This window comes from Nematostella vectensis, chromosome 1 (assembly GCF_932526225.1).
Source record: "Nematostella vectensis chromosome 1, jaNemVect1.1, whole genome shotgun sequence".
NCBI classification, from domain to species: Eukaryota; Metazoa; Cnidaria; class Anthozoa; order Actiniaria; family Edwardsiidae; genus Nematostella; species Nematostella vectensis.
In genome coordinates, this window is record NC_064034.1 from 17,596,685 (window position 1) to 17,622,035 (window position 25,351).

The 25,351-nt window shown below is 42.0% G+C and overlaps 1 protein-coding gene across 1 annotated transcript; it reads left to right on the forward strand.

Moving 5' to 3' along the window:
- The first annotated feature begins 1,395 nt into the window (after positions 1 to 1,395).
- On the forward strand, positions 1,396 to 24,554 carry LOC116605973 (phospholipase B-like 1). The gene is made up of 18 exons (XM_048730685.1): positions 1,396 to 1,606; positions 2,472 to 2,552; positions 3,797 to 3,898; positions 5,168 to 5,264; positions 5,350 to 5,437; positions 5,844 to 5,884; positions 6,539 to 6,664; positions 8,183 to 8,259; positions 9,231 to 9,301; positions 13,111 to 13,183; positions 13,676 to 13,836; positions 14,346 to 14,445; positions 22,382 to 22,460; positions 22,706 to 22,810; positions 23,250 to 23,399; positions 23,511 to 23,573; positions 23,948 to 24,004; positions 24,378 to 24,554. The coding sequence occupies exons 1-18, from the start codon at positions 1,512 to 1,514 to the stop codon at positions 24,423 to 24,425; spliced, it is 1,614 nt and encodes a 537-aa protein (XP_048586642.1). The 5' UTR covers positions 1,396 to 1,511; the 3' UTR covers positions 24,426 to 24,554.
- The last annotated feature ends 797 nt before the right edge of the window (positions 24,555 to 25,351 follow it).

The following is a 25,351-nucleotide window of genomic DNA, read 5'->3' on the forward strand; positions in this document are numbered from 1 at the left end:
TATAAAAAATACACAAAAACAGCTATTGTATATACCTATTTCAAAAAAACGTTGTCAATGCGAAACGGCAAATGGCGATTGGCAAATGGCAGTTCTAGGACCGAAAGGAACCATGGGTCTCATTAAATTTCTAATAAATGCTGAAGAATATGGATAAATCAAACAATTATCCATTAAAGATCATCAATGTATGTCTCTGACATTGCTAGACTTTATTTAACACCTTTAATTTTACGAATGATTAGTACCCAGAAGCACCGTTCGGGCTTAGAACTGCCATTTACTATTTGCCATTCGCCATTTGCACTGACAACCTTTTTTGAAATAGGTGTATAACAATAAAGAATGTTCTTAGCATTGCAAATACGGTGTTTGAAATAACTCTGCTAGTCATACCCATGGGAAAAGTTATTATGTATAGAACATAACAATTACAGCAAATGGGCTTACAAGGACGACGTAAAACGAATAGTTCACCAGATATTGCCTTTCAATTCAATTTTAAGGTAATTAGGGACCTTAAGCAACGACGACGGCAACGTGTACGATGACGACAGAAAAAAATGGAATTTTATTCAGAATTCTATAGCAGCACATAAAAATGCGCTTCCGAAAAATTATTCTATAGAAAATCGTCATTTTGCTTATTTTTTTAAAAAATATATGAAACATCAATTCCCTTTTGTAGCGCAATTGATTTAACACCCTCATGAGATCAATAAGTGGATTTGTTCGTGAGAGCTTTCTATACGGCAAACGCCTGCAAGGTTAAACCCACCCCTTCCCCCCAAAAGGAATATACCCCACCCCTCCCCCCAACAAATTCTCAAGCCTTGTGATTTTCGGAGGTTGACAGGTATGGGGAAGTCTCTGAAATATAGAGGCCGAGGGGTATTTGTATATCAAGCAGAATCGCATAATAAACAAAGCTAGTTCAATCAACACTGCCCTGGAAAGATACGGATGATGGGAATAACTTGTGACACAGGTGTTTAGTGATTCGCAAGTTCGTCACAGGTTGTCGTTACGCTGTTACGCGTTTCAACTCCCTCACAGCCCCTCACATGTTTCTGTTTACGAAAATGCCTGATATGGATGTATAGCCAAGTACGCGTGACATGTGATTAACTGCTTTTCAGTAATGGTGGATTAAAAAAATAATAAATATGCGTCGTTGAGGGCTTGGAACTCACTTCGACTCATTCGAACAAGTATTTTAAATTATATTTGATAAAGAATAATTGTAGCGTACGATTCGTGTTTCTAGTTTAAAATCATAAGGCTGTTGATCCTTTTTTTGTGTGTAACAAATAAATAGAGTGCGATAAATTGGCAAACAAAGAAAGGATGACCCGGAAGTATGCTCTGTTTCCGGTCAGCGGCTCGTCACTTTATGTTATGATGTTATTGTTTGGTCTTGGTCGCTTATATTTATTTCGTTGTCAGTCACAATACTATTCATTTTCCTATCCAGCTTCTGGGTACAAGCTATCCCTACAGACTTGATCACCATGCTTTCTGCTGTGCTTCTAGTACTGCCCATGTTTTTGTTGGGATGTGATGGAATCGAGACGAACGCCACAGTCTACTACAACCGCGGTCATGGGTAAGACGGGTTACCGGAATTAGAGATTGCTCTCTCAGAAAAAATGCTCTAGAAATAAAAAGCTGTAGAAAATCCTTCAGGCATATGAATCTATGAACCATGTGTCTGCTTTAACAAGGAAACTGACAACATTTTCGTATTACTCTAATCATTTAAAAGATTGGCTAGAATGAACATAGGCAATGGCGTGATTTTAATTATTCCAAGTCTTGGAATCTTGCAAACCCGAGTTGGTGAGAGCATGATTACCAGAATGAGAAATCAGAGCTTGATAAACAAAAGATTTCATCACTATAAAAGTTTTCATTATTTTAGAATATGAGGAGTTAGATTAGGGATTCTGTAAAGTTAAGAAATTCCAAAAATCCGATAAAAACTGGATAGAGGGGGGCCCATCGCCCCCCTGTCAAATTCTTTATTTTAATAACAATCAACATATAAACAGAACTCGACACCATATAATATTATATTCGTGGGTTTTATTATCAACATTTGGCACAATATTTACAAAAAAATTTGTGGAACATCATTTTTTCCCCAATTTTCCTTCTTTTTTCCGAGTTTGACCTTGACCCACAAACCCCCCCCCCCCCCCCCCCCCCGCCACCCCTTTCTAGTTTTCTCGGATTTTGGGATTTTTTGTAGTTTTACAAGATCCTTGATGTGTGTTTTTGTAACTTATTTTCTGTCTTTCTTGTTACACTCCGGAAGTCAGGGAGAAAAAGAAATCCAAGCCAAGAGAAGAGAAGAGGATTACCCAGAGGACACATACATTTTGCAACACACAATGATTGGGAGCAAATCAATATTTGCTGGAAATCTAACCATAATCATAATCTGTTCACATTTCTTGTTCACTTTTCAGATACAGCATCAAGTTTGGTGTAGTTGATACTCAGAAAGGTGTGGCTTATGGGTTATACCAAGATAACATTAACACAACGGGGTGAGAATACGGTGTTACTCATGAGATGAATTATGGCGATCCTGACTGTATGAAACACAAATTTAGATTGATTCACAAAGTAATTCAAGACTCCCAATCAGTTGTCAACTTTTTTCTGTTTTTAAAGTAGAATTGGGCTCTTAAAAAGGCATACACAAAAATTAATAAACTTTCGCTGCAGCAACTTCTGTATACGTGCCTTGTAGCAAATTTCACTATTAACAAGCATGGGAACAACTAGAAATATTACACCCTCTCCCCCATGTACAATATAGATCCCGCATGCGTGCTCGATAAATGACGCTGCACAAGGACTTATTATTCTTCATCACTGAAGAAAATAGGCAAAATTTCGATTTTCTATAGAAGGATTTTTTTTTGAAGCGATAAAAAAACGCTCAAAGCGGGAGATTTGCTACTCCATACAGGAGAGCCGGAGAAGAGGTAAAATATCTTGAGACTCACGTGTAGTGCTGGAGATATGCTATGTGGCTTTCCCCCTTAGGGCTAACAAATAGGGGTAGCGATGGGTACCTCGAAATTTCTAAAGTTTCACAAAAATTTTCGTAATCTCGGCGTTTTTTACGCAAGTCTCTAAGTCTCGTTTTTTTTTTTTTTTTTCAAAGTTTTAGGGTCTCGGAGTCTCGGATTTTTAAATGCAACCTTGGAATCTCTGATTTTGTTAAACGCTATCTGTTTTATTTTCTTACCATGCTACGGGTTCCCCTGTAGCAAGATTGTATTGTAACTCTACTTATTCTTTTTTCAACTGATGTTTATGACATACCTCGAGCAAGTTATCCGAAAAGAAGCTCGGAAAGCTTGGTTCGGATTCCCAAATTCGACAAAAGTCTCGGGCTCGGATTCTGAAACGCGGGTCTCGGCGCCTCGGAAAGTCTCGGATTTACCCATCGCAACAAATAAAAGAAGGGCAAAAAATAAGTAGACAATCCCCCCTTTTCATATCAATCAATCGCTTTCGTTTTTCTGAATGGTCTGAAAGAGCCTGGGGCGAGCGCGCCGGAGACCTGTGATATTCTAAAACGTTAGGGACTAGGCTCCATTTCCAAGATGGCTGCCAGCAAAATAGTAGTAAACACGAATTTCTGCAAGTTTACGTGGAAATTCCCGACTTACAAAGCTCTAGAGCCATAAAAAGCGAAATAATGATTGCAGCAGACTTCTCCTCCTTGGCAAAATGTATATACTGGTAGACTTATTCTTACCCCCTGAATACATTTCAGGTGGGCGGTGTTGGACGTCGTGTCCGGGACAGGGGTGGAGCCTGTTGATGATGTTGCGCTCATGTATGCTGCAGGGTATCTGGAAGGAGCTTTAACAGCAAGGTAACGAGACAATAGGCAATTCCAGCTATAAGCATGCGCGCGCACTCACCATGGAAATCTACCTCAACTACCGTCATGCAGCGCGCGCTTCGTTTGGCGCGTAGCATTCTGGTAGTTGAGGTAGGTTTCTATGGTAAAGCGCGTGCAAACTTATAGCTGGAATGGCCTATTGATACAGTGGAACCTGGATTTTTACGATACTGGATTTTACGATAACCTCGATTTTACAATGGCGTTCCTTTCTCCCGGCTCAAATACAGTGGAATGTAAAAGCAATTACCTCGATTTAACGATATTGGATGCAACTATATTATCGATGTTACGATACAAATCTCTTCTCCCAAGCGTAATTTTGACCTCCATACAAAGATATTACTGATTATGTCTATCAAAAACTCAAGGCACCACACGTTGTACTGTACGTTAATCGATTTTTTGACTTGACAGACCTTGTTATAATACAGATTCCAGATTACAAAAAGTAGCTGCAGACTGTTTAACTGTTATTATTTTGTTAAAGTTGATTATTAAGCCGACCTCGCTACAACGATATTTTCAATGAATTTTCTTTAATATCGTAAAATCGAGGACCTCTTTGCAACGATACCTCGATTTTTCGATACATTTTCTTTCTCCCGAGGCATATCGTAAAATCCAGGTTCCACTGTACATTTATTAAATGTGCTTGAGTTTTACCAGGGTGTGCGGCGCAAAAACTATAAGGAAATGACCAGTAGCTGTGTGGCTGTGCCCCCCCCCCCCCCCCAATGTTTTCATAATGTTTTTGTATCGTGCCCCCTCTAAAAATTCTGTCTGTCAATACTCAACACTCCACCTCCATCTGATATAAATTAGTTTAATACATCTCAAATGCAGAAAAGTATCAGAGTTATGCTTTAGATCAATAAAACAAATAATGATTGAATTGACTCCTTAGCTAACTATATAGCAATTGTTGCTTTTATCTTTGGAATTATCTTTTTTATGTTCAGACAGGACCAAAGCGGGGGGTGGGGCACTGGGGGCATATGCCCCCCCCTTCCCCCACATCTGAAAAAATATATGGAAATGACCAGCAGAAACGTTGATGTGCCCCCCATATTTACTTTTAAGTTACATTAAAATGAAACATTAAAATGTTTCTGTATCGTACCTCCAACCCCCCCCCCCCCCCCTATTTTGAAGCCTGCTGGAGCTCTGCCAGATGTGACGTTGGATCAAAGAAAATCAGGTCTATTGGTTCCTAACCAAATTTAATTTCCTTTGTAGACATATTAATTATCAGTATGAAAATGTATTTGGAATATTCTTCAAATCCGATGATGATCCACTGATTGCCAAAGCAGCAAAGTTCTTCTCTGATCAGGTTAGGCAAACAAACATCTAAACATTCAAGTTTGCTTGAGTTGGTAACATGACGAGTTCAATTGCATGTTCTAATCCAATCTTAGGACACATGGATGCGAACGATGATTGCCTCAGAGTCTAGAAAAAGTCCCTTCTGGAGACAAATGAGAAATATTCTAGCCCAATATGATGGTACAGTAAAAAATTGTAACATTGTAACCTTGAATTAGATTTTCATGTAGCATATCATCCATGGGAAACTCCCATAAAAACAGACTGTGGTAGACTGTGGTGATAGCCAGCCAAATTTGATTTTTGAGTGGGTGTGGTCAATTTTTACCCCTAAGAGTCAGGCCTACCGAAGTATTACATGCGCAGTTGAGTTGTGGTTTACTGTAAAAAAAAAGTGTGAGACCCCTAAGGGATAGCAGAATCGGTTAAAAAGCTTTGAGTACCCCTAACGGATAGTAGTTGGTAGAACTTAATACCCTAAAAAATAGGACAATCACACACTGTCTACTTTTATGGAGCGTCGTTCCCTGCCCCACCGCCGCAAGGATATAACCCTTCCCTTATTGGCCCTTTCAACCATTCACAGGTCTAATGGAGGGATATGCAAAATATCCAGCAACAGACAAGGTAAGCAATTGCAGGACCGTAGCAGTCCTGGAAATTGTTGGGACACAATACAGAAACATGAAGAAAATAATGGGGGGGGGGTGCACGTCCACGCCTCTTCTGGTCAATTCCTTATAATTTTTCAAAATATTTTTTTTTGGGGGGGGGGGCACCTGCCCCCAGTGCCCCACCCCCTGCTACGGCCCTGAAGTGTCAAGGGTGTATATGTGTATATACTAATAATGGCCTCCGATCTAATGAGTTCGCTACTGTGAATGGTGAACAAAGCAGCTAGCAGGTTTAAGACTTTTTAAGCTTTGTCAACAAGAAAAACTAATGATTCATGTGTGGGTTTTTACCCAAAAAATCCAATAAAAATGTTACACCCCTGAACAATTCGCAGATAGTTCCTTGTCTGGTCGTAAGTATCCATTTACGACGCCGAAAACAGCGCCTTATTGTTGATTAGTCTTGGAACTTTTGTGCGCACAGCACCCCCTCCCCATACCCCTCTTCCGCAAAAAAACGCCAAATACTCATCCTCGGGTACCCAGGTCGTCGGGCTTCCGGGGATATCAAATACTATCCTTTTCCTAATAATACTGTGCATCCCCACTTAGCAACTCCTGCGGATACGCGCCTGCCCTAGGAGATCACGTTCTGTCCCTTTTGTAGCCTCTGGGCAAGTTTGCGTTCCAAGTCGTGAATGGATTTGGAGATCTTCTTGATCTGAAAAAAGCGCTGATGCCAGAACACATGCCTGACTGGAATAAGATGAGCGACAAAGAGATCGTCGAAAAGGTGAGCTGATGCCAGAACGTATGCCTGACTGGAATAAGATAAGCGAGAAAGAGATCGTCGAAAAGGTGAGCTGGTGCCAGAACGTATGCCTGGAATAAGATGAGCGAGAATGAGATAGTCGAAAAGGTGAGCTGGTGCCAGAACGTATGCCTGGAATAAGATGAGCGAGAATGAGATCGTCGAAAAGGTGAGCTGGTGCCAGAACGTATGCCTGACTGGAATAAGATGAGCGATCGTCGAAAAGGTGAGCTGATGCCAGAACGTATGCCTGACTGGAATAAGATGAGCGATCGTCGAAAAGGTGAGCTGATACCAGAACACATGCCTGATTGGAATAAGATGAGCGAGAACCTATTCCTGATTGGAATAAGATGAGCGACAAAGAGATCGCCGAAAAGGTGAGCTGATGCCAGAACGTATGCCTGACTGGAATAAGATAAGCGAGAAAGAGATCGTCGAAAAGGTGAGCTGGTGCCAGAACGTATGCCTGGAATAAGATGAGCGAGAATGAGATAGTCGAAAAGGTGAGCTGGTGCCAGAACGTATGCCTGGAATAAGATGAGCGAGAATGAGATCGTCGAAAAGGTGAGCTGGTGCCAGAACGTATGCCTGACTGGAATAAGATGAGCGATCGTCGAAAAGGTGAGCTGATGCCAGAACGTATGCCTGACTGGAATAAGATGAGCGATCGTCGAAAAGGTGAGCTGATACCAGAACACATGCCTGATTGGAATAAGATGAGCGAGAACCTATTCCTGATTGGAATAAGATGAGCGACAAAGAGATCGCCGAAAAGGTGAGCTGATGCCAGAACGTATGCCTGACTGGAATAAGATGAGCGATCGTCGAAAAGGTGAGCTGATACCAGAACACATGCCTGATTGGAATAAGATGAGCGAGAACCTATTCCTGATTGGAATAAGATGAGCGACAAAGAGATCGCCGAAAAGGTGAGCTGATGCCAGAACGTATCCCTGATTGGAATAAGATGAGCGATCGTCGAAAAGGTGAGCTGATGCCAGAACGTGTGCCTGACTGGAATAAGATGAGCGACAAAGAGATCGTCGAAAATGTGAATTCCTAACAACGCCCGGATAATCATTTTAGACACACAGTATGAAACTGAACAAAGCAATAACGGACAAAAAATAACTTAGGGCTTGATTTCCCATCTAAGGGGGCAGCAGCTAGCTTATCTATAGATTCGGGACAAGAAAAATGGCGTCTGTCACCTTAGCAAATAAAAGCCCTCCCAGCCATACTGGTACTGTTACAGACTTTTACAAGGGTGTGCGTTATTAAACGTTAGAAATACCGAAATATGAAAATATTCCTCTTGAATTGTTTTAAAGTTCTCATCCCTAGAATCGTTAAACCCTATTTAAAGTTTTTTTTTTTTTTTTTTAAACAGTCATCGTGAAAACGTTTGGGTTGTTTGAAGCATCATCGTGCCCTGCCTTATCGCTCCAGGTTGCCTTTCTCTCGAGTGCTTATAGAAGAAATGTATGTCTTGTTTAGATTGCTATGAGTGGACATTGCTCGGTGCTGATCAAGGCTCTTCCTGCCTACGAGAACCTGTTTGCGTCACATGTCACGTATGTACCCAGCTTTTTCCTGTTTCCATCCACGTTGCTTTCCACTGCAGTTTTCAGTCTCTTGCCCAACCTCCTCCGCAGGCATCGCTTTGCCCAGAAAGCGGCAGGGAAAAAGCACAGGCGCTCGGGATTCCTGTGGTGATAAGTCGAGCGGGTGTCCCCTCCCCCTTAACAAAGGAATTTGTCGACCACAGAAAAAACGCGAGAGTCTTAGGGATTCAGTCTCGGTTTCTAACGAAGACTTCGGAGGAGGCCGACTATTTCGAACAGCTAAGACCCCGTCCCCACGTATCCGTTTTCGGTTAAAAACGCAACCTTTTTTGTTACAAATACGGGTATCGTCCACACGGAAACGCGAAAACAATGATCGAAAACGGAACGATTTGAAAACGATCTCCAGAGTTGAACAATTTAAAAACGATACCCTTTTGGTGCCGTGGGCACGGACGAAAACGGAACCTTTCAAAAGCGATGGCATGATAACTCAGGTCCAGTCCACTTGGCGCGCGAGTACGCATGCGCTGTAGAGCTTGTTATCGTTTTTGTATCGTTTCTGCGTTTTCGTGGGGACGGGTCGTATCAAAATAAAAACGCTTCGTGTGGACGCGGATCTTTTTGAAAATTGAACGAAAAGGTTGCGTTTTCAAACAAAATCGGATACGTGGGGACAGGGTCTCAGTCGCCTCCTGGCTTCCGCCATTCAAATCCTTGAATTGGATTCGTTGGCCAGCACTGAAATGCTTTTAAATCATGCCGACATTTTTGCAAGGCGTAGACTAATACAAAAAAAACACACCGTAGTTGCTTTAGTATGAATGTCAGTATGAAGCCTGAAAGAGATTAAGCAGTTGGAAGTTATTGACGAGAGATCGTAGAATATTGAAAATTTCAGTTAGTGTCATCGTACATATGAAAGCGATCTCTAAGTTCCACCATTTATTCTACTTATGATTTCGCATCTTACTTCCCAGATGGTTCCCCTACAGTGCTATGTTAAGGATTTACAAGCATTATCATCTAAACCTGAGAGACGAGAGCACAGGTACCACGTAACTTTGACCCCCTCTCGGTGTGTACTTGGTGACCCCCTCTCGGTGTGTACTTGGTGACCCCCTCTCGATGTGTACTTGGTGACCCCCTCTCGTTGTGTACTTGGTGAACCCCTCTCGTTGTGTACTTGGTGACCCCCTCTCGTTGTGTACTTGGTGACCCCCTCTCGATGTGTACTTGGTGACCCCCTCTCGTTGTGTACTTGGTGACCCCCTCTCGATGTGTACTTGGTGACCCCCTCTCGTTGTGTACTTGGTGACCCCCTCTCGATGTGTACTTGGTGAACCCCTCTCGGTGTGTACTTGGTGACCCCCTCTCGTTGTGTACTTGGTGACCCCCTCTCGTTGTGTTCTTGGTGACCCCCTCTCGATGTGTACTTGGTGACCCCCTCTGGTTGTGTACTTGGTGAACCCCTCTCGGTGTGTACTTGGTGACCCCCTCTCGATGTGTACTTGGTGACCCCCTCTGGTTGTGTACTTGGTGACCCCCTCTCGTTGTTTACTTGGTGAACCCCTCTCGTTGTGTACTTTTACCTGAATAGTCTAGTCATTTTACGAGAAAAATATGCTTAACCCGGAACAAATTAGTATAGAAGAAATTTCAACGGAAATTCAAACCTTTAGTTATTCATCAATAACATGTCAAAAGTCCCCTGGAGTCCCAGCACGGCAACATTCCCAAAAATGAGATTTATTTGTAACGTTCGGAGATTCACTTTTTCGCTGCATGGAAACGAGGCTGGAAAGATAGGAGTGCGTTTTTCTTTAAATAAAAATCTTCTCTTTATTGATAATTTATAGATACCCAAGCAGATCAGCTTTTTTGGAGGTATTCAAAACAGTTATCCCAAGAAAACGGGATTATTTCTGGTCAAGAAATGCTTCTAGTTAGCCGAAAAGAGTTTACTTTAGCTTTTTTACTTGGACTATTTTACTAAAGGCTTTTGCCGTTTGGTACTGCGTGTTTTGAATGAGTTGAAAAAAAAATTGATTACATAAAATACATTTTGTATTAAAAAAGTCAAACTCGAGCTCACAGTAACCTTTGTTATTGTTACCTATAGGGGAAGAACCATTGGTATTCTAGGGTGGTGGTCGGGAAGGGGGAAGGGGCTGGTTATTATTTCTTTTTTTTTTGTTCCGTGCTGGGTATTATTTCCCGCTTAATTGGCTGTGCATGATATTTTATCTCGGGTTTCTTGGGGTATTTCTTTTTTTGCTATTTGCTATGCAGGATATTTTTTTTCGAGGTAAAAGCAGCGCAGGGCATTTTGGGGTGTATTTGTCCAGGGTTCCGTACCGGACTTGTCGGCGCCGTGAAATGTGTCACACGCATTTCACATTACAGCTCAGTCAGTAAAAAGGACTTAAAGAAAGAAGACAATCGTTCAAATTGCACCTGGAAATTTCAGACTGAGAATCAAAGCTTCCAAAACGGGGGAGTCAACTCCTTATCATTTTAAACCCCAGGTTTGGGTACTTTTCTGGAATTAACTGAGCCCCGATACGTTTTGTGGACTAGGACGGAATATAAATCTTCGTCTCTAATTCGAGGTAAATCCCGGCAATTCAATCAGCCCTGGAACTATTCATGCTAATGTATTCATTCTCAAAATAGTGTATGGTTCAGAACTTTACGGTAATTTTTATCCATAATGCTGTTAAGTGTATTTTTTGCCATTCAGAAAGCATTTTTTTATATACAACTGGAGGTCTAACACGAGGAAGTGTGATGGACGAGCGACAGCGAATCACATGGATGATGCCATCTCGATGCCATCATGCGCCGAAACCGACTGGGCCATGCAAGAGGTGACTGGCATAAGGTTTGATTCGAGTGAACAGAATTAAGACATGACTGTCTCTTGACAGAATCGTGACATGAATTACACAATTCTCATCTTGGAGACACTAGCTGGTGGCAAAATCCCATTCATCTAAGATCCAGTTCTCAATAATATCATGACTGGGGTGCAGATAAATTGGGGACGCGCGGATAAAGCTCAAGCAAAAGGTCACATAATTGCCGCTATGGTCGGGAAGTCTGTGATTACGCATTACTTCAAGCGAGCTGATCAATGTATGACACTAGCTACTAAGACATCAGTAAGAATAGAGGGAGACGGAGCTCAAGTAGATCCGCAGCTCTTGTTTCAGAGGCTGGTTATCACTTGCGTCACCGCCGTTGACCTACAAGACGCGTACCCAGGATTGGCAGACGGGGGTTGCGCGGTCATAGGTATCATATGGAAAAAGCATAGGATTTAAAGATTCAAAGAATGACCCACTTTTTGGCCGCCAAGTACGCGCCTGAGATGTACACGCCTGAGATGTACTTAGATATGAGAAATGCAGCTTTCCAGCGGCGCTTTTTGATAACCCCGTAACCGTTTGCCAGCCCCAAAAGGCAACGCTAGCTGGTAACCTATAGGACAAACTCTCTGCTGCAAGCTGCGCCACTGTACTTGTCGGGGAAGATACTGACTTATGCTGTTCTATTACACGCAAGAAGATGGCCACGATCTGTTCTCCGTCTGGAACCCAATGCACATACTAGCAGTCTGGAATATGAAGAAAGTGAAGGCGGATCTCGGCCCGGCAGTATGTCAGAATGTGTTGTTTCTCAATGCAATCCTTGGCTGTGACACCATGTCTAGACCGTTCGGTATTGGGAAATCTGCTTCTTTGAAGAAGTACGAGTGTTCTCTCTCCTTCAGAAATCTTTCACAAGTTTTTGACGCGGTGATGTCTACTGCGGACGAGGTTGAAGAAGCTGATAAGCAAGCCCTTGCAGAGCTCTACGGAGGAAAATGAGGAGAAAGTCTCAACCTTCTTCGCTACCGCAAATATAACGAGAAAGTTGCGACCAGAGGCCATCAAATTCAGTCCCAGAACCTTCTCTCTTCATCAGCTGCGGCAAAGTATCATAGTCTTCGAGTGTTTCTACAAGTCAAAGAATGGCAGGGGGGCGGATGATGATGGAATGCAGCTTGAAGATTTGGGCAGGAGACTTAGCGGCAACCAAGTGCTTCCTTTGACGACTGATCTGCCAGCCGCCCACAGGGCTAAAGATGATTCGCTGTAACTGTGGGAGCAAGATGGAGTTTTCAGAAGCGCGGTTCTTGATGACAGCGAATGAAGATGATGATATGTTTTAATACACAGGAGACTATAGTGTTCTCTAAAAGTACATCGAAAGCTATTTTTTTCATATCTATAAATAATTTTCAAATTAGTACAATTACGCAAAAGTTGCTATACTAAGACATTTCTCGCGCTGCTCGTTTGTGTTTTGTTATGATCACGTCCTGGTGAACGTATTTGGCGAACGAGCGCAAGGTTTATTACAAATAGATGTCAAATGCGTGTGATCTCATTAGTTTTATATTTAGAACTCGACGGTAAGCCCGATTTGTGCCTTAGAATTCACTTCTTTCTCTTTGTAACGCCCTGACTGCATAATGGTATATTTTGACCAGAAATATAGGATCAAACAAGGTTTCAATGGTATGCATACTATCAATAAAGCCTATTTCTAAGTTTAGACCTATTTACTTTAAAATTGAGATGTTTTTATTAAAGAAAATGCACTTATTTTCTCAGCCTCGTTTCCATGCAGCGAAATTTCCGAACGTTCCAAATGAATCTCATTTTTCGGAATGTCGCCGTGCTGGGATTCCAGGGGACTTTTGGTATGTTAATAAATAACTAAAGGTTTCATTTCCTTTGAAATTTCTTCTATACTAATTTGTTCCGGGTTTGAGCTCAAGATGACTGGACTAGAACCTTTCTTGTTTCACAGCGTCTAGAAAGATGTCCTTCTCTAGCTACCCAGGATGCCTTGAGTCACTTGATGACTTTTATATCATGGACAGGTCAGTATGTATCATCTCACACAAACCAGCACCATCATCCAAATAAACACAGAAATGACTGCGCACGTCACGCCAGAGAAAAAGATACTTTCTGGCTTATACATGAGCTAAATAAGTTGCTTTTTGTTGTTCTTATTTTGCCGCAAAAACCCTGAGTGTGCCACCCAAAACGTTTGCGCAAGCTGCTTATCAAATCCGATTTAGACAGCACGATTTAGTCGTATGCGACCTGCCTACGGCATGTCTTAGCCCTGAATTATCACACTACGGGTTTGTAGGATGACTTACACTCTACGACTCGAGTTGTAGAGGGACGCATACAACTAATAAGCCTTTTTACAACCACACCGCTACGTCACTACAAGCTAGTCCACTAAAAAAATTCGTCATCATATTACAACCATCAACACCACCAGCATTTTCACCACCACAACATTAATCGTTATCACCACAACCATCCTCCATGAAAAACGTCTTCTTATCCCCCTTCAGCAAGTTAATGATGCTTCAGACCACCAACGGCATTTTAAACAAAACCCTTTACGAGCATGTCACCCCAGAGTCTCTTCTCTCTTGGCATCGTGTGCGACTGGCTAACGTGATGGCTTCGGGAGGCCGCCAGTGGGCTGATATAGTGGGACAGTACAACTCAGGTGATTTATCGGAAATGTAACAATGCGACGCGCGCTACTGTGGTCACTTTGACAGTTTATGGAAGTGATGAAGAAAGATATGGGAAACTGAATATTTTATTGACGTTAACTATGCGACGCGTTAACTACTTTGACGGTTTATGGTAGTGATGAAGTAAGATATGGGAAACGAAATATTTTATTGACGTTTATTATACTTACCAATCAGCATAGCGAGAAAATCACCATAGCGCTAAAATATGACCCAAACCTCTTAGCTTTGAAGTTTCTGTCATTCAAACCTGTAATTTTCGCGCCCTTATTGGCTGACTGGGTCTTGGATGTCACAGTAGCGCGCAAGCGCATGGCACTATAAATGAGAAAAAGAATATGCGAACCTCGAGTGTACACATTGGTGGAGAGAGCTTGCAACTATCAAAGGCTTTTCCTTGTTGATTTGCGTGAATGTTGTTAAAAATTACTTGAACGTCACGAAGTCGTATCACCAGTACATGGTCTTGGATATTCAGGTACATACAATAACCAGTACATGGTCTTGGATCTCAAGCGAATCCAGCTCAACAAGACGATTGAGGACAACGCTCTATGGGTTGTTGAACAAATACCATCGTGAGTATGATATATGGTGTATTATAACAGCCAATCAGATACTACCGTGAGTATGATATCTGTCATTTTACAACAGCCAATCAACCTTCTTGCATTTGCTCGGGATTGGGGGGGGGAGGGGGGGCAGACGATGAGTGAGAGGACGTAGAAATGAGTCGTGTGAGGTGTACTTGAGTGAGATGACGTAGAAATGAGTCATGTGAGCTGTACGTTAGTGAAAGAACGTAGTATGAGCCATGTTATGACCGTATACAATGAGTGAGAGAACGTAAAAACGAGTCATGTGAGCTGTACGTGAGTGAGAGGATGTAGTATGAGGCATGTGACCAGTACGATGAGTGCGAGAACGTAGAAATGAGCCATGTGGACCGTACGATGAGTGGGAAAACGTAGAAATGAGCCATGTGGACCGTACGATGAGTGCGAGAACGTAGAAATGAGTCATGTGGACCGTACGATGAGTGAGAGAACATAGAAATGAGTCATGTGGAGCGTACGATGAGTGAGAGAACGTAGAAACGAGTCATGTGAGCTGTACGTGAGTGAGAGGATGTAGTATGAGGCATTTGACCAGTACGATGAGTGAGAGAACGTAGAAATGAGTCATGTGGACCGTACGTTGAGTGAGAGAACGTAGAAATAAGTCATGTGGACCGTACGTTTAGTGAGAGAACGTAGAAATGAGTCATGTGGACCGTACGATCAGTGAGAGAACGTAGAAATGAGTCATGTGGACCGTACGTTGAGTGAGAGAACGTAGAAATGAGTCATGTGGACCGTACGATGAGTGAGAGAACGTAGAAATGAGTCATGTGGACCGTACGTTGAGTGAGAGAACATAGAAATGAGTCATGTGGACCGTACGATGAGTGAGAGAACGTAGAAACGAGTCATGTGGGCTGTACGTGAGTGAGAGGATGTAGTATGAGGCATGTGACCAGTACGATGAGTGAGAGAACGTAGAAATGAGTCATGTGACCTGCACGTGAGTGAGATGACGTAGATATGAGTCATGTAACCTGTACGTAAGGTATGAGTCATCTGAGCTGTACGATGAGTAAGGGCGGGGAGCTTTGTGACAGCTTTAACAAAAGCAGAGCAATGATAGACCAAGCACAGTAGTGCAAGCTCTGAAGGACTGTAAAAGTGAAATTAATATTGGTCAGAAGATACAAATTCAGAAGCATTTGCACACAGTAACAGTCAAGGATGTGTTAGAAATTAAAGAGGGGGGGGGGGTTACCACGTGATATTCAATACAGTAACCACACAAACAGAATACTTTAATAGTGTTACAATATAGTCATACAATATTTTAATAATAGGCAAAGTATGTAAAATAAAAAAACTACGATTATATGATATTTAATGACAACAATAATCTACCAATAATATACGATGTTTTGATCATCAACGAGTAATATCAGTCAGGTATGGACTGTGCTTAGGAAGGGTTGATGGGCTACATGACACGCTCTTAGTCGTCTACCTCGGTTGCATATCACGGTTCACGCGGCTTTAGCTTTATCACCGCGGGGGCCTTAGCGGCAAACCCCACTTCGTTACTATTCCCCTCGCGTTTTATCATGTGGTGGATCTGTGAGAATAGATCTTGGAAAGCTTCTTTAGCCTTCTGCCTCATCTCCGATAGGATTGACCATGCAGGTGACCAAGCTGATGACCATTCCCACGATGCGAGTTGTGTACTCATCTGCGATGGTCGTGTCGATGAAATTGCCGGCAATGAGAGACGTGTACATGAAGGAAAACAGATATGGGCAGAAGAACGCAAGAATGACCGACGCCGCCATGTAACTGAGCTTGTAGTGCCTCAGTGTAGATCTGGCGACGCTTGCGGTGCAAGTACATAAGTATGCGAATACTCATGACCACCAGGGTAAGGGCAGGGATGAAGAAGACCAAGATGGCGATAACGAGGTTGAGTGTCTTAGAGAGGGTGTCTACACCGAGTATGCATAGCCGCGTGTACTGACCGGTGTCGATGGGGTATGTCTTCAAGATGCTGGTACACCCGGGGTGTACGACGGAAAGTGTAGCGCCCACGAACCAGGCCACCACCACCATCCTCTTGCATGCTATCCTGCTGGGCGCCTTGTGTGGGTAGTAGATGATCAGATACCTCTCCAATCCCAGCACTACCATGTTGGTGATTGTAATGAAGATTGGTACAATCTGGAAATACCTGTGGACACGGCACACTAGATCACTGGACAGGAAATCAGTGGTGAGCTCTGCTAGCAGGAGTGGAATGGCCACCAGAGCGGACATGAGGTCGGACAGGGCCAGGCTCCGGACAAAGTACTTGGTGGTAAGATGGCCCTGCAGTCTGGTGGTGATTATTGGTTTTGGCTTGTACAGGTAGAGTACCAGTGTGTTGGCGCATACGGAACAGACGACCACAAAGACCATGATGGAGGCCAACACCCACCTCAGACCGTACGGGACGGACGTCCACACGTAGCGAAGGTGGTGCAGGGGGGCGTGCGTCGCTTCCATCACTCGACCCTATCGCCATGCGCAAGTGGTCTTGTTTTATTTAACTGAGGAATTGAAAATATATTTTAGGATGTTGTTGATACGAGTTGGAGGGATTTTCCCTTTTGACTATAGAAATACAGATCCATGCGTATGTAAGCATAAGCTTACTTATTGAGCGCACTTTGTTAAGAAAGACCCATAAAGATGCATGAATTATGAGAGGGTGAAATTATATATTTTGTTGATTACTTCAAGCTCCTTCATGTATATATTTTGGTGATCTTTTGGTAATTTAAATATATTAAAGAACAGCGGCGTAGCCAGGGGGTGGCCAGGAGAAAATGCCTTGAAAGGGCCTTTTGGGCCCCCTGTTAAAAACCCTGGCCACGCTGCTGAGAACCAGGCAAAATCTAATTGTCCTTTGCTGGTTCGAATTTTCACCCACATAGTGTTATATTTGTACTAAAAAGTACAGGAAAAACATAACGATACAAGCCCGTAGCCAGAATTTTAAGCTTGGTTTCGTCAAAACTCGCAGTGGTAACCAACTGCCCTTTGTAGAAGCGGACCTACCGTTTGCGTAGGAGGGTAAACCGAATGCATGAATCAGAGATCTGGGGAAGCATGTCACTAAAAATGTAGGAATTGGAGTCCTTAAAAGAGATACTTATCATGTACATCTGCTTATGGTTACGAAAATATTTTCGCATTTGCGAAATACCAACTCAAACAGCGCATGCCATTGAAAAGCGAACATTATTTAGAAAGATGTTTGAGTTTGTTTGTTCAGTGCACAGCTTCAGCATGAAAAAACGAGAAAAGCGAACATTATTTAGAAAGATGTTTGAGTTTGTTTGGTCAGTGCACAGCTTCAGCATGAAAAAACGAGAAAAAGAGGTCGAATTTTCGTCTTCATGTTAGACCCTAAAGAGTCCCTAAATATCCACCTTATTTCAGCCTAAAACGATACTGATACTTTTTAAAATTTTTAAAAATCTCAAAACAAGGTCTTCGAAACCGTTAGATTAATCATCTTCTATAACAGACAAAATGTCTTTTGTAATACTTCTCGGATAAAAGTCATCATTCATCTGCACTCGCTTTTTGAATAGTCAGGATTTACCAAAACGATCCAAGCATCATTGACCCGCTGACTTGGACTAAATAGACATAAACACATTGCCTACTTATTCTAATTAAGTAACTGCTTTTTTCTTTCTCAGGGCCCCCGAACTCTTAAAACTTGAGATACTCGCTGTATTGTGCTTGTATGCTGGCGTAAGTTTTTCTTAAACTCACCAAGTCACAATAGATAATTTTAACTTCTTGCACCATTTTTTAAGCTGAAGTGAACTAGTACAAGTCACCTTAACCAGAAAGACCCAAAGAGCGGGAGCAAAGATCTCTCTCTCTCTTCGTGAGAACGCTCAGTCGTGGACTAAATCTTAACAACACTTCACATCCCATTAGGTTTGTTAAATCGAACAATCGGTTTTTAGACCGTTCCCCTTTACACAAAAGACAAGGAAATGTCTTATAAGATGCGTTTATAAGATTTTATAGAAGAGAGATAGTAGATGTTATGGAAACGACAGTGGATCATGAAGAGATCACGTTGGGTGCTTCGCATGAGGTGATTGCGATGAATAGTGAGGAGCAAGACTACATGGTTGATGGAGACGTAGAGCACGAGGCTTACAGTATGGACAATACTATTAGAACATTATCTGGGTCTATTCCAGAAACTATTAATACTAATACGGTTACTAGTACAGTGGGGGAGTCTACTATGGCTCTTAATGTAGTTGTTAATTTATCTAGCCGGGAACTTGGGGAGGTTGCTCTTCTTTCTAAGGGTCTTAAATTTTGTCCTACTCCTAATGAGTTGGATGTTTTTGCTTTACGTAAGGATATTAATGATTTCGTTAGGCGTAAGGTAAAGGGAATTTTTTTATGATCCGGATGCCGTAGATGCAGAAACCCCAGCTTTTAGAAAAAAATCATCTTGGTGTCCGGAAAAAGGTCGCGAAATTGCTATAGAGGCGTACGCTAAAGCCTTGGAGGAAGAGATCTTATCTTCAACCAAACAAGGTAAGATTTATAGTAATTTGACACAGGATGAACGCCGAGCTCTTAAGGATTTAAGGTATGCTAAGGATATAGTTATAAAGGAGGCGAAAAAGGGGTCTGGGGTAGTGCTCATGGATAAGGATAAGTATATTCAAGAGGCACTAAGACAGCTCAGTGACGAGGAGGTATATAAGGAAACCAAGAGTCTCACGCAGTATATTACGGAGCTAGTAAATAGAAGGGTACGTAAGTTGTCTGCTGATAGATTTATAGATGATAAGACTCTAGATTATCTTATCATCAATGGTAAGCCGAGGGTAGGTCGTTTTTATCTCCTTCCTAAAATACATAAGAAGGGTAACCCAGGTAGGCCAGTCATATCGGGGTGTAATACTTGCACTGAAAAGATATCTGAGTTTGTAGATTATCATATTAAGGATTTGGTGCCATCTATACCATCCCATATTAAGGATACTAAAAATTTTTTTTATTAATAAAGTGAGGGATATGGGAACTTTACCTCAGGGGGCTATCTTAGTCACAGCAGATGTGGTTGGGCTTTACCCCCACATACCCCATGATGAGGGGTTGGAGGCTCTTAAAGCCGCTTTGGACAAACGTGGTAAGATAACAGGTAATTATATTCCTACTGAGGACCTTGTGGAGCTCGCATTGTCCTGGAGAATAATAACTTAGTATTTCATAATAAGCATTATTTACAGGTATTAGGTACGGCTATAGGTACTATACTAGGATGGCACCATCATATGCTAATCTTTTTATGGCTAAAGTGGAAAAGGAAATCACAGACTCTTCTACAGTTAAGCCTTATTTATGGCGTAGGTATATCGATGACATTTTCATGATCTGGACTGAAGGTGAGGACGCTCTAAGAGAGTTTATGGCTCACATGAACTCTATACATAGAACTATAAAATTTACGTTTGAGTGGTCTACTAGTCAGGTAAATTTTTTGGATGTTTCACTTACTCTTAGGGATGGGGTTATCTCTACAGATCTGTATAGTAAGCCTACTAATAAGTATGTCTGCTTGTAAGAAAGGCATTCCCTTTGGGCAGGCACTACGTATTCGTAGGATATGTTCGAAAGACTCTTCTTTCGAAAAGAGGGTATTAGAGTTACAAGGTTATTTAGTTGATAGGGGTTATGACAGCAGATTTGTGGGGAGGGAAGTTGACCGGGCTAGACGTATTCCTAGGGACGACACATTGAAGGACAGGCGTAAAGGTAAGAATGATCGTGTACCTTTTGTAGTCACTTTTCATCCAGCTTTACCTAATTTACCTGGTATTCTTCGTAATTTACAGCCAGTTCTAGAATCTTCTAGTAGATGTTGGGGTGCTATTGGTAGGGTACCTATGGGGGCTTATAGGAAACCTAGGAGTTTAAAGGATATGTTGGTGCACTCTTCTCTTAAAGAGGATAGTACTCAGGTTATAGGTTGTGGTAAGTGTATGGTAATAGGTGTAGGGTGTGTAACTTTCTTAAGACAGGGCGGGAGTTTCGCAGTACGGTTACTAATAAGAAAAATGTCATTAATTTTGACTTGGACTGTAACTCAGATTTTTTTGTTTATCTCATTACTTGCTCTATGTGTAGCAAGCAATACGTAAGCATTTTAATAATCATAAAAGTAGGTTATATAAGCACCCTAGTTTACCGCTAAGTGAAAGAGTTAAGGATGACCTTATCTATCAACATTTTCATTGCGAAAATCATTTAGGTCTTAATAATGTTATGGTACAACTTATAGATAAGTGTAACTCTGAGGCTCAGCTTAAGGAAAGGGAAGGCCAGTGGGCTTATCGGCTTAAGTCTATCTATCCGCGGGGTCTTAATAGTGATGACTTTTTTTGTAGTAGGAACCCACGTAGAGATGTGTAAATTCTTTTTATCCAGCGCGCGCTATTTTAGAAAATGCGCGTTGTTTTTGTCAGTTGTAATGTTTTTGCGTCTCGCGCCACTATTCTGATGTAAATAAGCTTGTAACGATTCACCTTCTTTAGTCTGCCCTGAAGAACTCAAATTTAAGAAAATATAGAAATATAATTATACAAACAGTTTTGCTTTAAAATTAGAAATGCTTGTGATTTAAGAAATAAGTTTGAGAAGAAAATACATCAATAATAACCCCTAGTACTGATCAGTGGAAAATCCATTAACGACCTCGATATTATATAACGATCATAATGCCCGGTCCTGGCAAAATTACTGCAAAGTGTATGGAGAAAAATCTCGATATAATGATATCCGGTATGGAGAAAAATCTCGATATAATGATATCCGTTATGGAGAAAAATTTCGATATAATGATATTCGGTATAACGATATTTTCAGCACAATGTTAACAATATTTGGAATGGCGTAAATTGGGCCTTCTCAATCACGGCACAGTCCTACACAATGCAATCTTCCTGTCCTCCTCTTGTCTGTTGTCTTTAATTCTACACGCCAGTATCCGAGAGGGGGCGCAGGAGGTGAGTCTCCCCACCCTCCCTCCCCCCCCCCCCCCCACACACAAAACGGCGGGAGGTCCACTTGGTTCGCTATAGAGTGCATAATATTTGTAGACAAAACTATCAAGTAAAGCGAAATAGACAAAAAAGGCATTTTCGATTACTCTGGCATGTTATAAATCTATAAATCAGACCTTAACTCGTAAGTTTAACTTGACTTTTTTGTAGCCAAATCCGATATCAAACGTCCCGTGGAGATACTGCAATAGCATTAAATGGCCTCGAGAGGACTTAGATATGAGTCATGTGACCTTTACGACGAGTGAGATGACGTAGAAATGAGTCATGTGACCTGTACGTCAGTAAGAGGACATAGGAATGACTCATGTGACCTGTACGTCAGTGAGAGGACATAGAAATGAGTCATGTGACTTGTTTGTGAGTGAGAGGATGTAGAAATGAGTAATGTGACCTGTACGATGATTGAGATGACGTAGTATGAGTCATGTGACCTGTACGATGATTGAGATGACGTAGTATAAGTCATGGGACCTGTACGATGAGTGAGATGACGTAGAAATACGTCATGTGACCTGTACGATAAGAGAGAGGACTTAGAAATGAGTCATGTGACCTGTACGATGAGTGAGAGGACATAGAAATGAGTCATGTGACCTGTACGTGAGTGAGATGACGTAGAAATAAGTCATGTGATCTGTACGATAAGATAGAGGACATAGAAATGAGCCATGTGACCTGTACAATGAGAAGACGTAGAAATAAGTCATGTGACCGGTACGATGAGTGGGATGACGTATTATGAGTCATGTGGACCGTACAATGAGTGGGATGACGTAGATAACTTTTAATCGTTTGGTTTCTATGCTTAGTCTTGTGGCCAGCGGAGATCAGACACCAATTCTCCGCGCTGGATACTGGCCGTCGTACAACATCCCTTTCTACGAGCTGGTAATGTAACGATATTGACACAGGCTTTCCTGATTATTTGGTGAATTTTTAATAAAGAAAGGACTAAAATTTGGGTGCCGTGGGTCGCGCGTTGCCCCGCCCACACAATAGATACGCACCGCTGATGCTTCGTGGCTGAGGTTTGATGTCGTTGGGGTGTGTACGCATGACATAATCGCAACATTTCGCCAACAAGATGTTGCGCTGTACATGAGTCTTGAGCGTCCTTGTTCTGTCGTCTTCAGATCTACAACATGAGCGGGTACCCTGCTTTTGCTAAGAAGCACGGTCAGAAGTTTTCGTATCAGCTTGCCCCGCGCGCCAAGATATTCCGCCGAGATCAAAGCAAAGTGAGTAGAAAAGTTTGTCGCGGTATAATGGTGATATGGGGGATTTCTTAAACGATACGACCAAGAACAATGTGTTTTATCATAGTTGGAACTTCAAATGGACATAAAACAATAGGCGCTCTCTGATGTTGAACCAACCTATCACGTGACAACAACCCTGCACAAACCAAGCGTACAGTACAAGAAAACATATGGACAATATTTATGAATTTTCACAAAGCTGATTTAAAATTGCCAAAATACATTGTTTGTATAAAAAAAGTACGGGGCCTTGTTCCTAGAAAGCAGGTTAGCGCTAACCCAGGGATAAGTATGGCTATCTCGACATTTAAATTGGATGAGAACCTTATCTAACCGGGTTGGCATTAACCTTCTTTCTAGAAACCGGGCCCAGGATTTTACACATTGTTTGCTTAGTTGTTTTTTTTGTTAACAACAGGTTCAAGACCTGAGCAGCATGAAGCATCTAATGCTGTCAAACGATTATCAGCACGACCCCTACTCCCAGGGGAGTCCCTGGAACGCCATTTGCGCACGTGGTGACTTGATAGAACCCAAGCCTAAACCGAAGGGCTGCTACGATGCCAAGGTACAAGGCGGTGGGGAATTCCGCGCACGCAATATTGATTAGCTAGCCTGACTGCTGTGCACGAGAAACTGTCAGTTATTTGAAAACAAAGGAATTCTCCCCTGTTTTCAGGTGTCCGATCTGAGTATGGCGCTCGCTCTTACAAGCCACGCCCTCAGTGGACCAACACACCAGGTGAACCACCGTTTAATTAACATTTCTTGGGGCTATAATAATATCGAAATGCAATTCCTCTTCTTTTATTTTAAACCACCTTTCTTAAACATGTTGATGCGTGCTGCTGAATTTAAGCTAGAAAATGGCGGCTTTTTATTCCCTAAATATCGTCTTCAGTTCGATTGGCAAAATTGGCAGCGTTCGACACCATGTTGAATTCCCCCCCCCCCCCCCCCCTAATATCGGCTCAACATTCTGTTCGCTTATCAACTCGACCCAATCCACCGTGCAACGTAAGAATGCTGAATAGGGATATATTTGAGATAGATAAGCAGATACAATTATTGTTTTAAAGATAAGGTTGGCTGAAAACAAATAATATTTTGTTTCAGGAGCAAAAACCATTCCGTTGGAGTGATAACAACTTTAAAAGTAAACACTTTGGTCAGGTAGGTTCACAGACGTCATGGTCGTTACCGTCATTTCTCGAATAAGCACACCTCCACTGCCCCAAATAAGCGCCTCGTCTATTGGTTTTGCATTTAATAAAATACGATGACGAGGAGGAGTGTATGTTGGTGGAAAGGTAACGTCCCTTCTATGTCCCCCCGAGGGAGATAAAAAACTAAATAAGCGCCCCGGCGGTTATTCCAACAATCCAGGTAATAAAAATAATAGTATCACATGTGTTATTACATGCTCAGGAATGCAATTTGAGTTTTTATTAGGTATCTGTTTAGAAGGTTACTTTCTCATTGAGCGAGACAAAATAGAGTATCGAAATCCGCTATCCCTCTTAATGAAACCTTTTCTCTCTTTCAGCCTGATCTGTTCAACTTCGACTTTGTAGTGATGAAGCCCGACCTCTAACCTAGCTACAGTGGGAAGATATTACATAATCGATTTTATGAAATACTTTATCATGAAGAATTTTTTAAGAATTTAGAATAAGATGTTCAAGTCATTCGTCGTCCAAGTACACATTATAAGCCTTTAAAATTGTCACGTTTTTTTTTTTCCTGCGCGGTATATTTTTTGCTGAATTTTACGAATATGGCGGTGGCATCCCTTAAGGCCTTTGCGGTTTTATTACTTAGAAATTTACATTTTAAATAGATTTAAACATGGACGAAGGCGCAGTTGACCCAGCTCTTTCCCTGCTTCATAAACCTTGTCGTAGTTGCTAGACGCGACAGTGCTGAATAACGTATGCGTATGCGCGTGTTCTGATGAAAACAAACAATCGTAGTATTGAATCGTTCGAGTAAAGGTACGAAAGGCTGACTTCAGTCGCTGTTTTCAGGCGCGTACACAGGGGGGGGTGCGCAGGGTGCGCGTGCGTTCCCCCCCCCCCCTTGGCGGTCAAAAAAGTGGGTCATTTCTTATTAAGGAATTTTCAAATACTATCCCTTTACCATATGAAACCTACGACTTCGCATCCCCCCTCAGCCAATCCTGGGTACGCGCCTGTTTTGACTAACTGTACAGCATTAAAACCATACTGTACGAGATGAAATATTTGTTTGATAATGAGGGAGTTATAAAGAAAATTTCAGCCTTAAGTTTGGTCTAGTTTTCTAAGAATTCGCCAAAATGTGACAGTTTGCCTGTTAAAAGCCGCCATTTCAAAACAAAAGGCTGGTTAAATCGCGCGGTACTGAAACTAGTCTTGCGTTTTTCAGCTCTGGGGCTAGACGCCATATTGAAAATTACCCAGAAGACCCTGGAAACGAGGTTGATTATTGTTAGTTTATAAAGTGCCGAGCTTCTCGTCAGCTCCAGGAATTTCGTCGTAG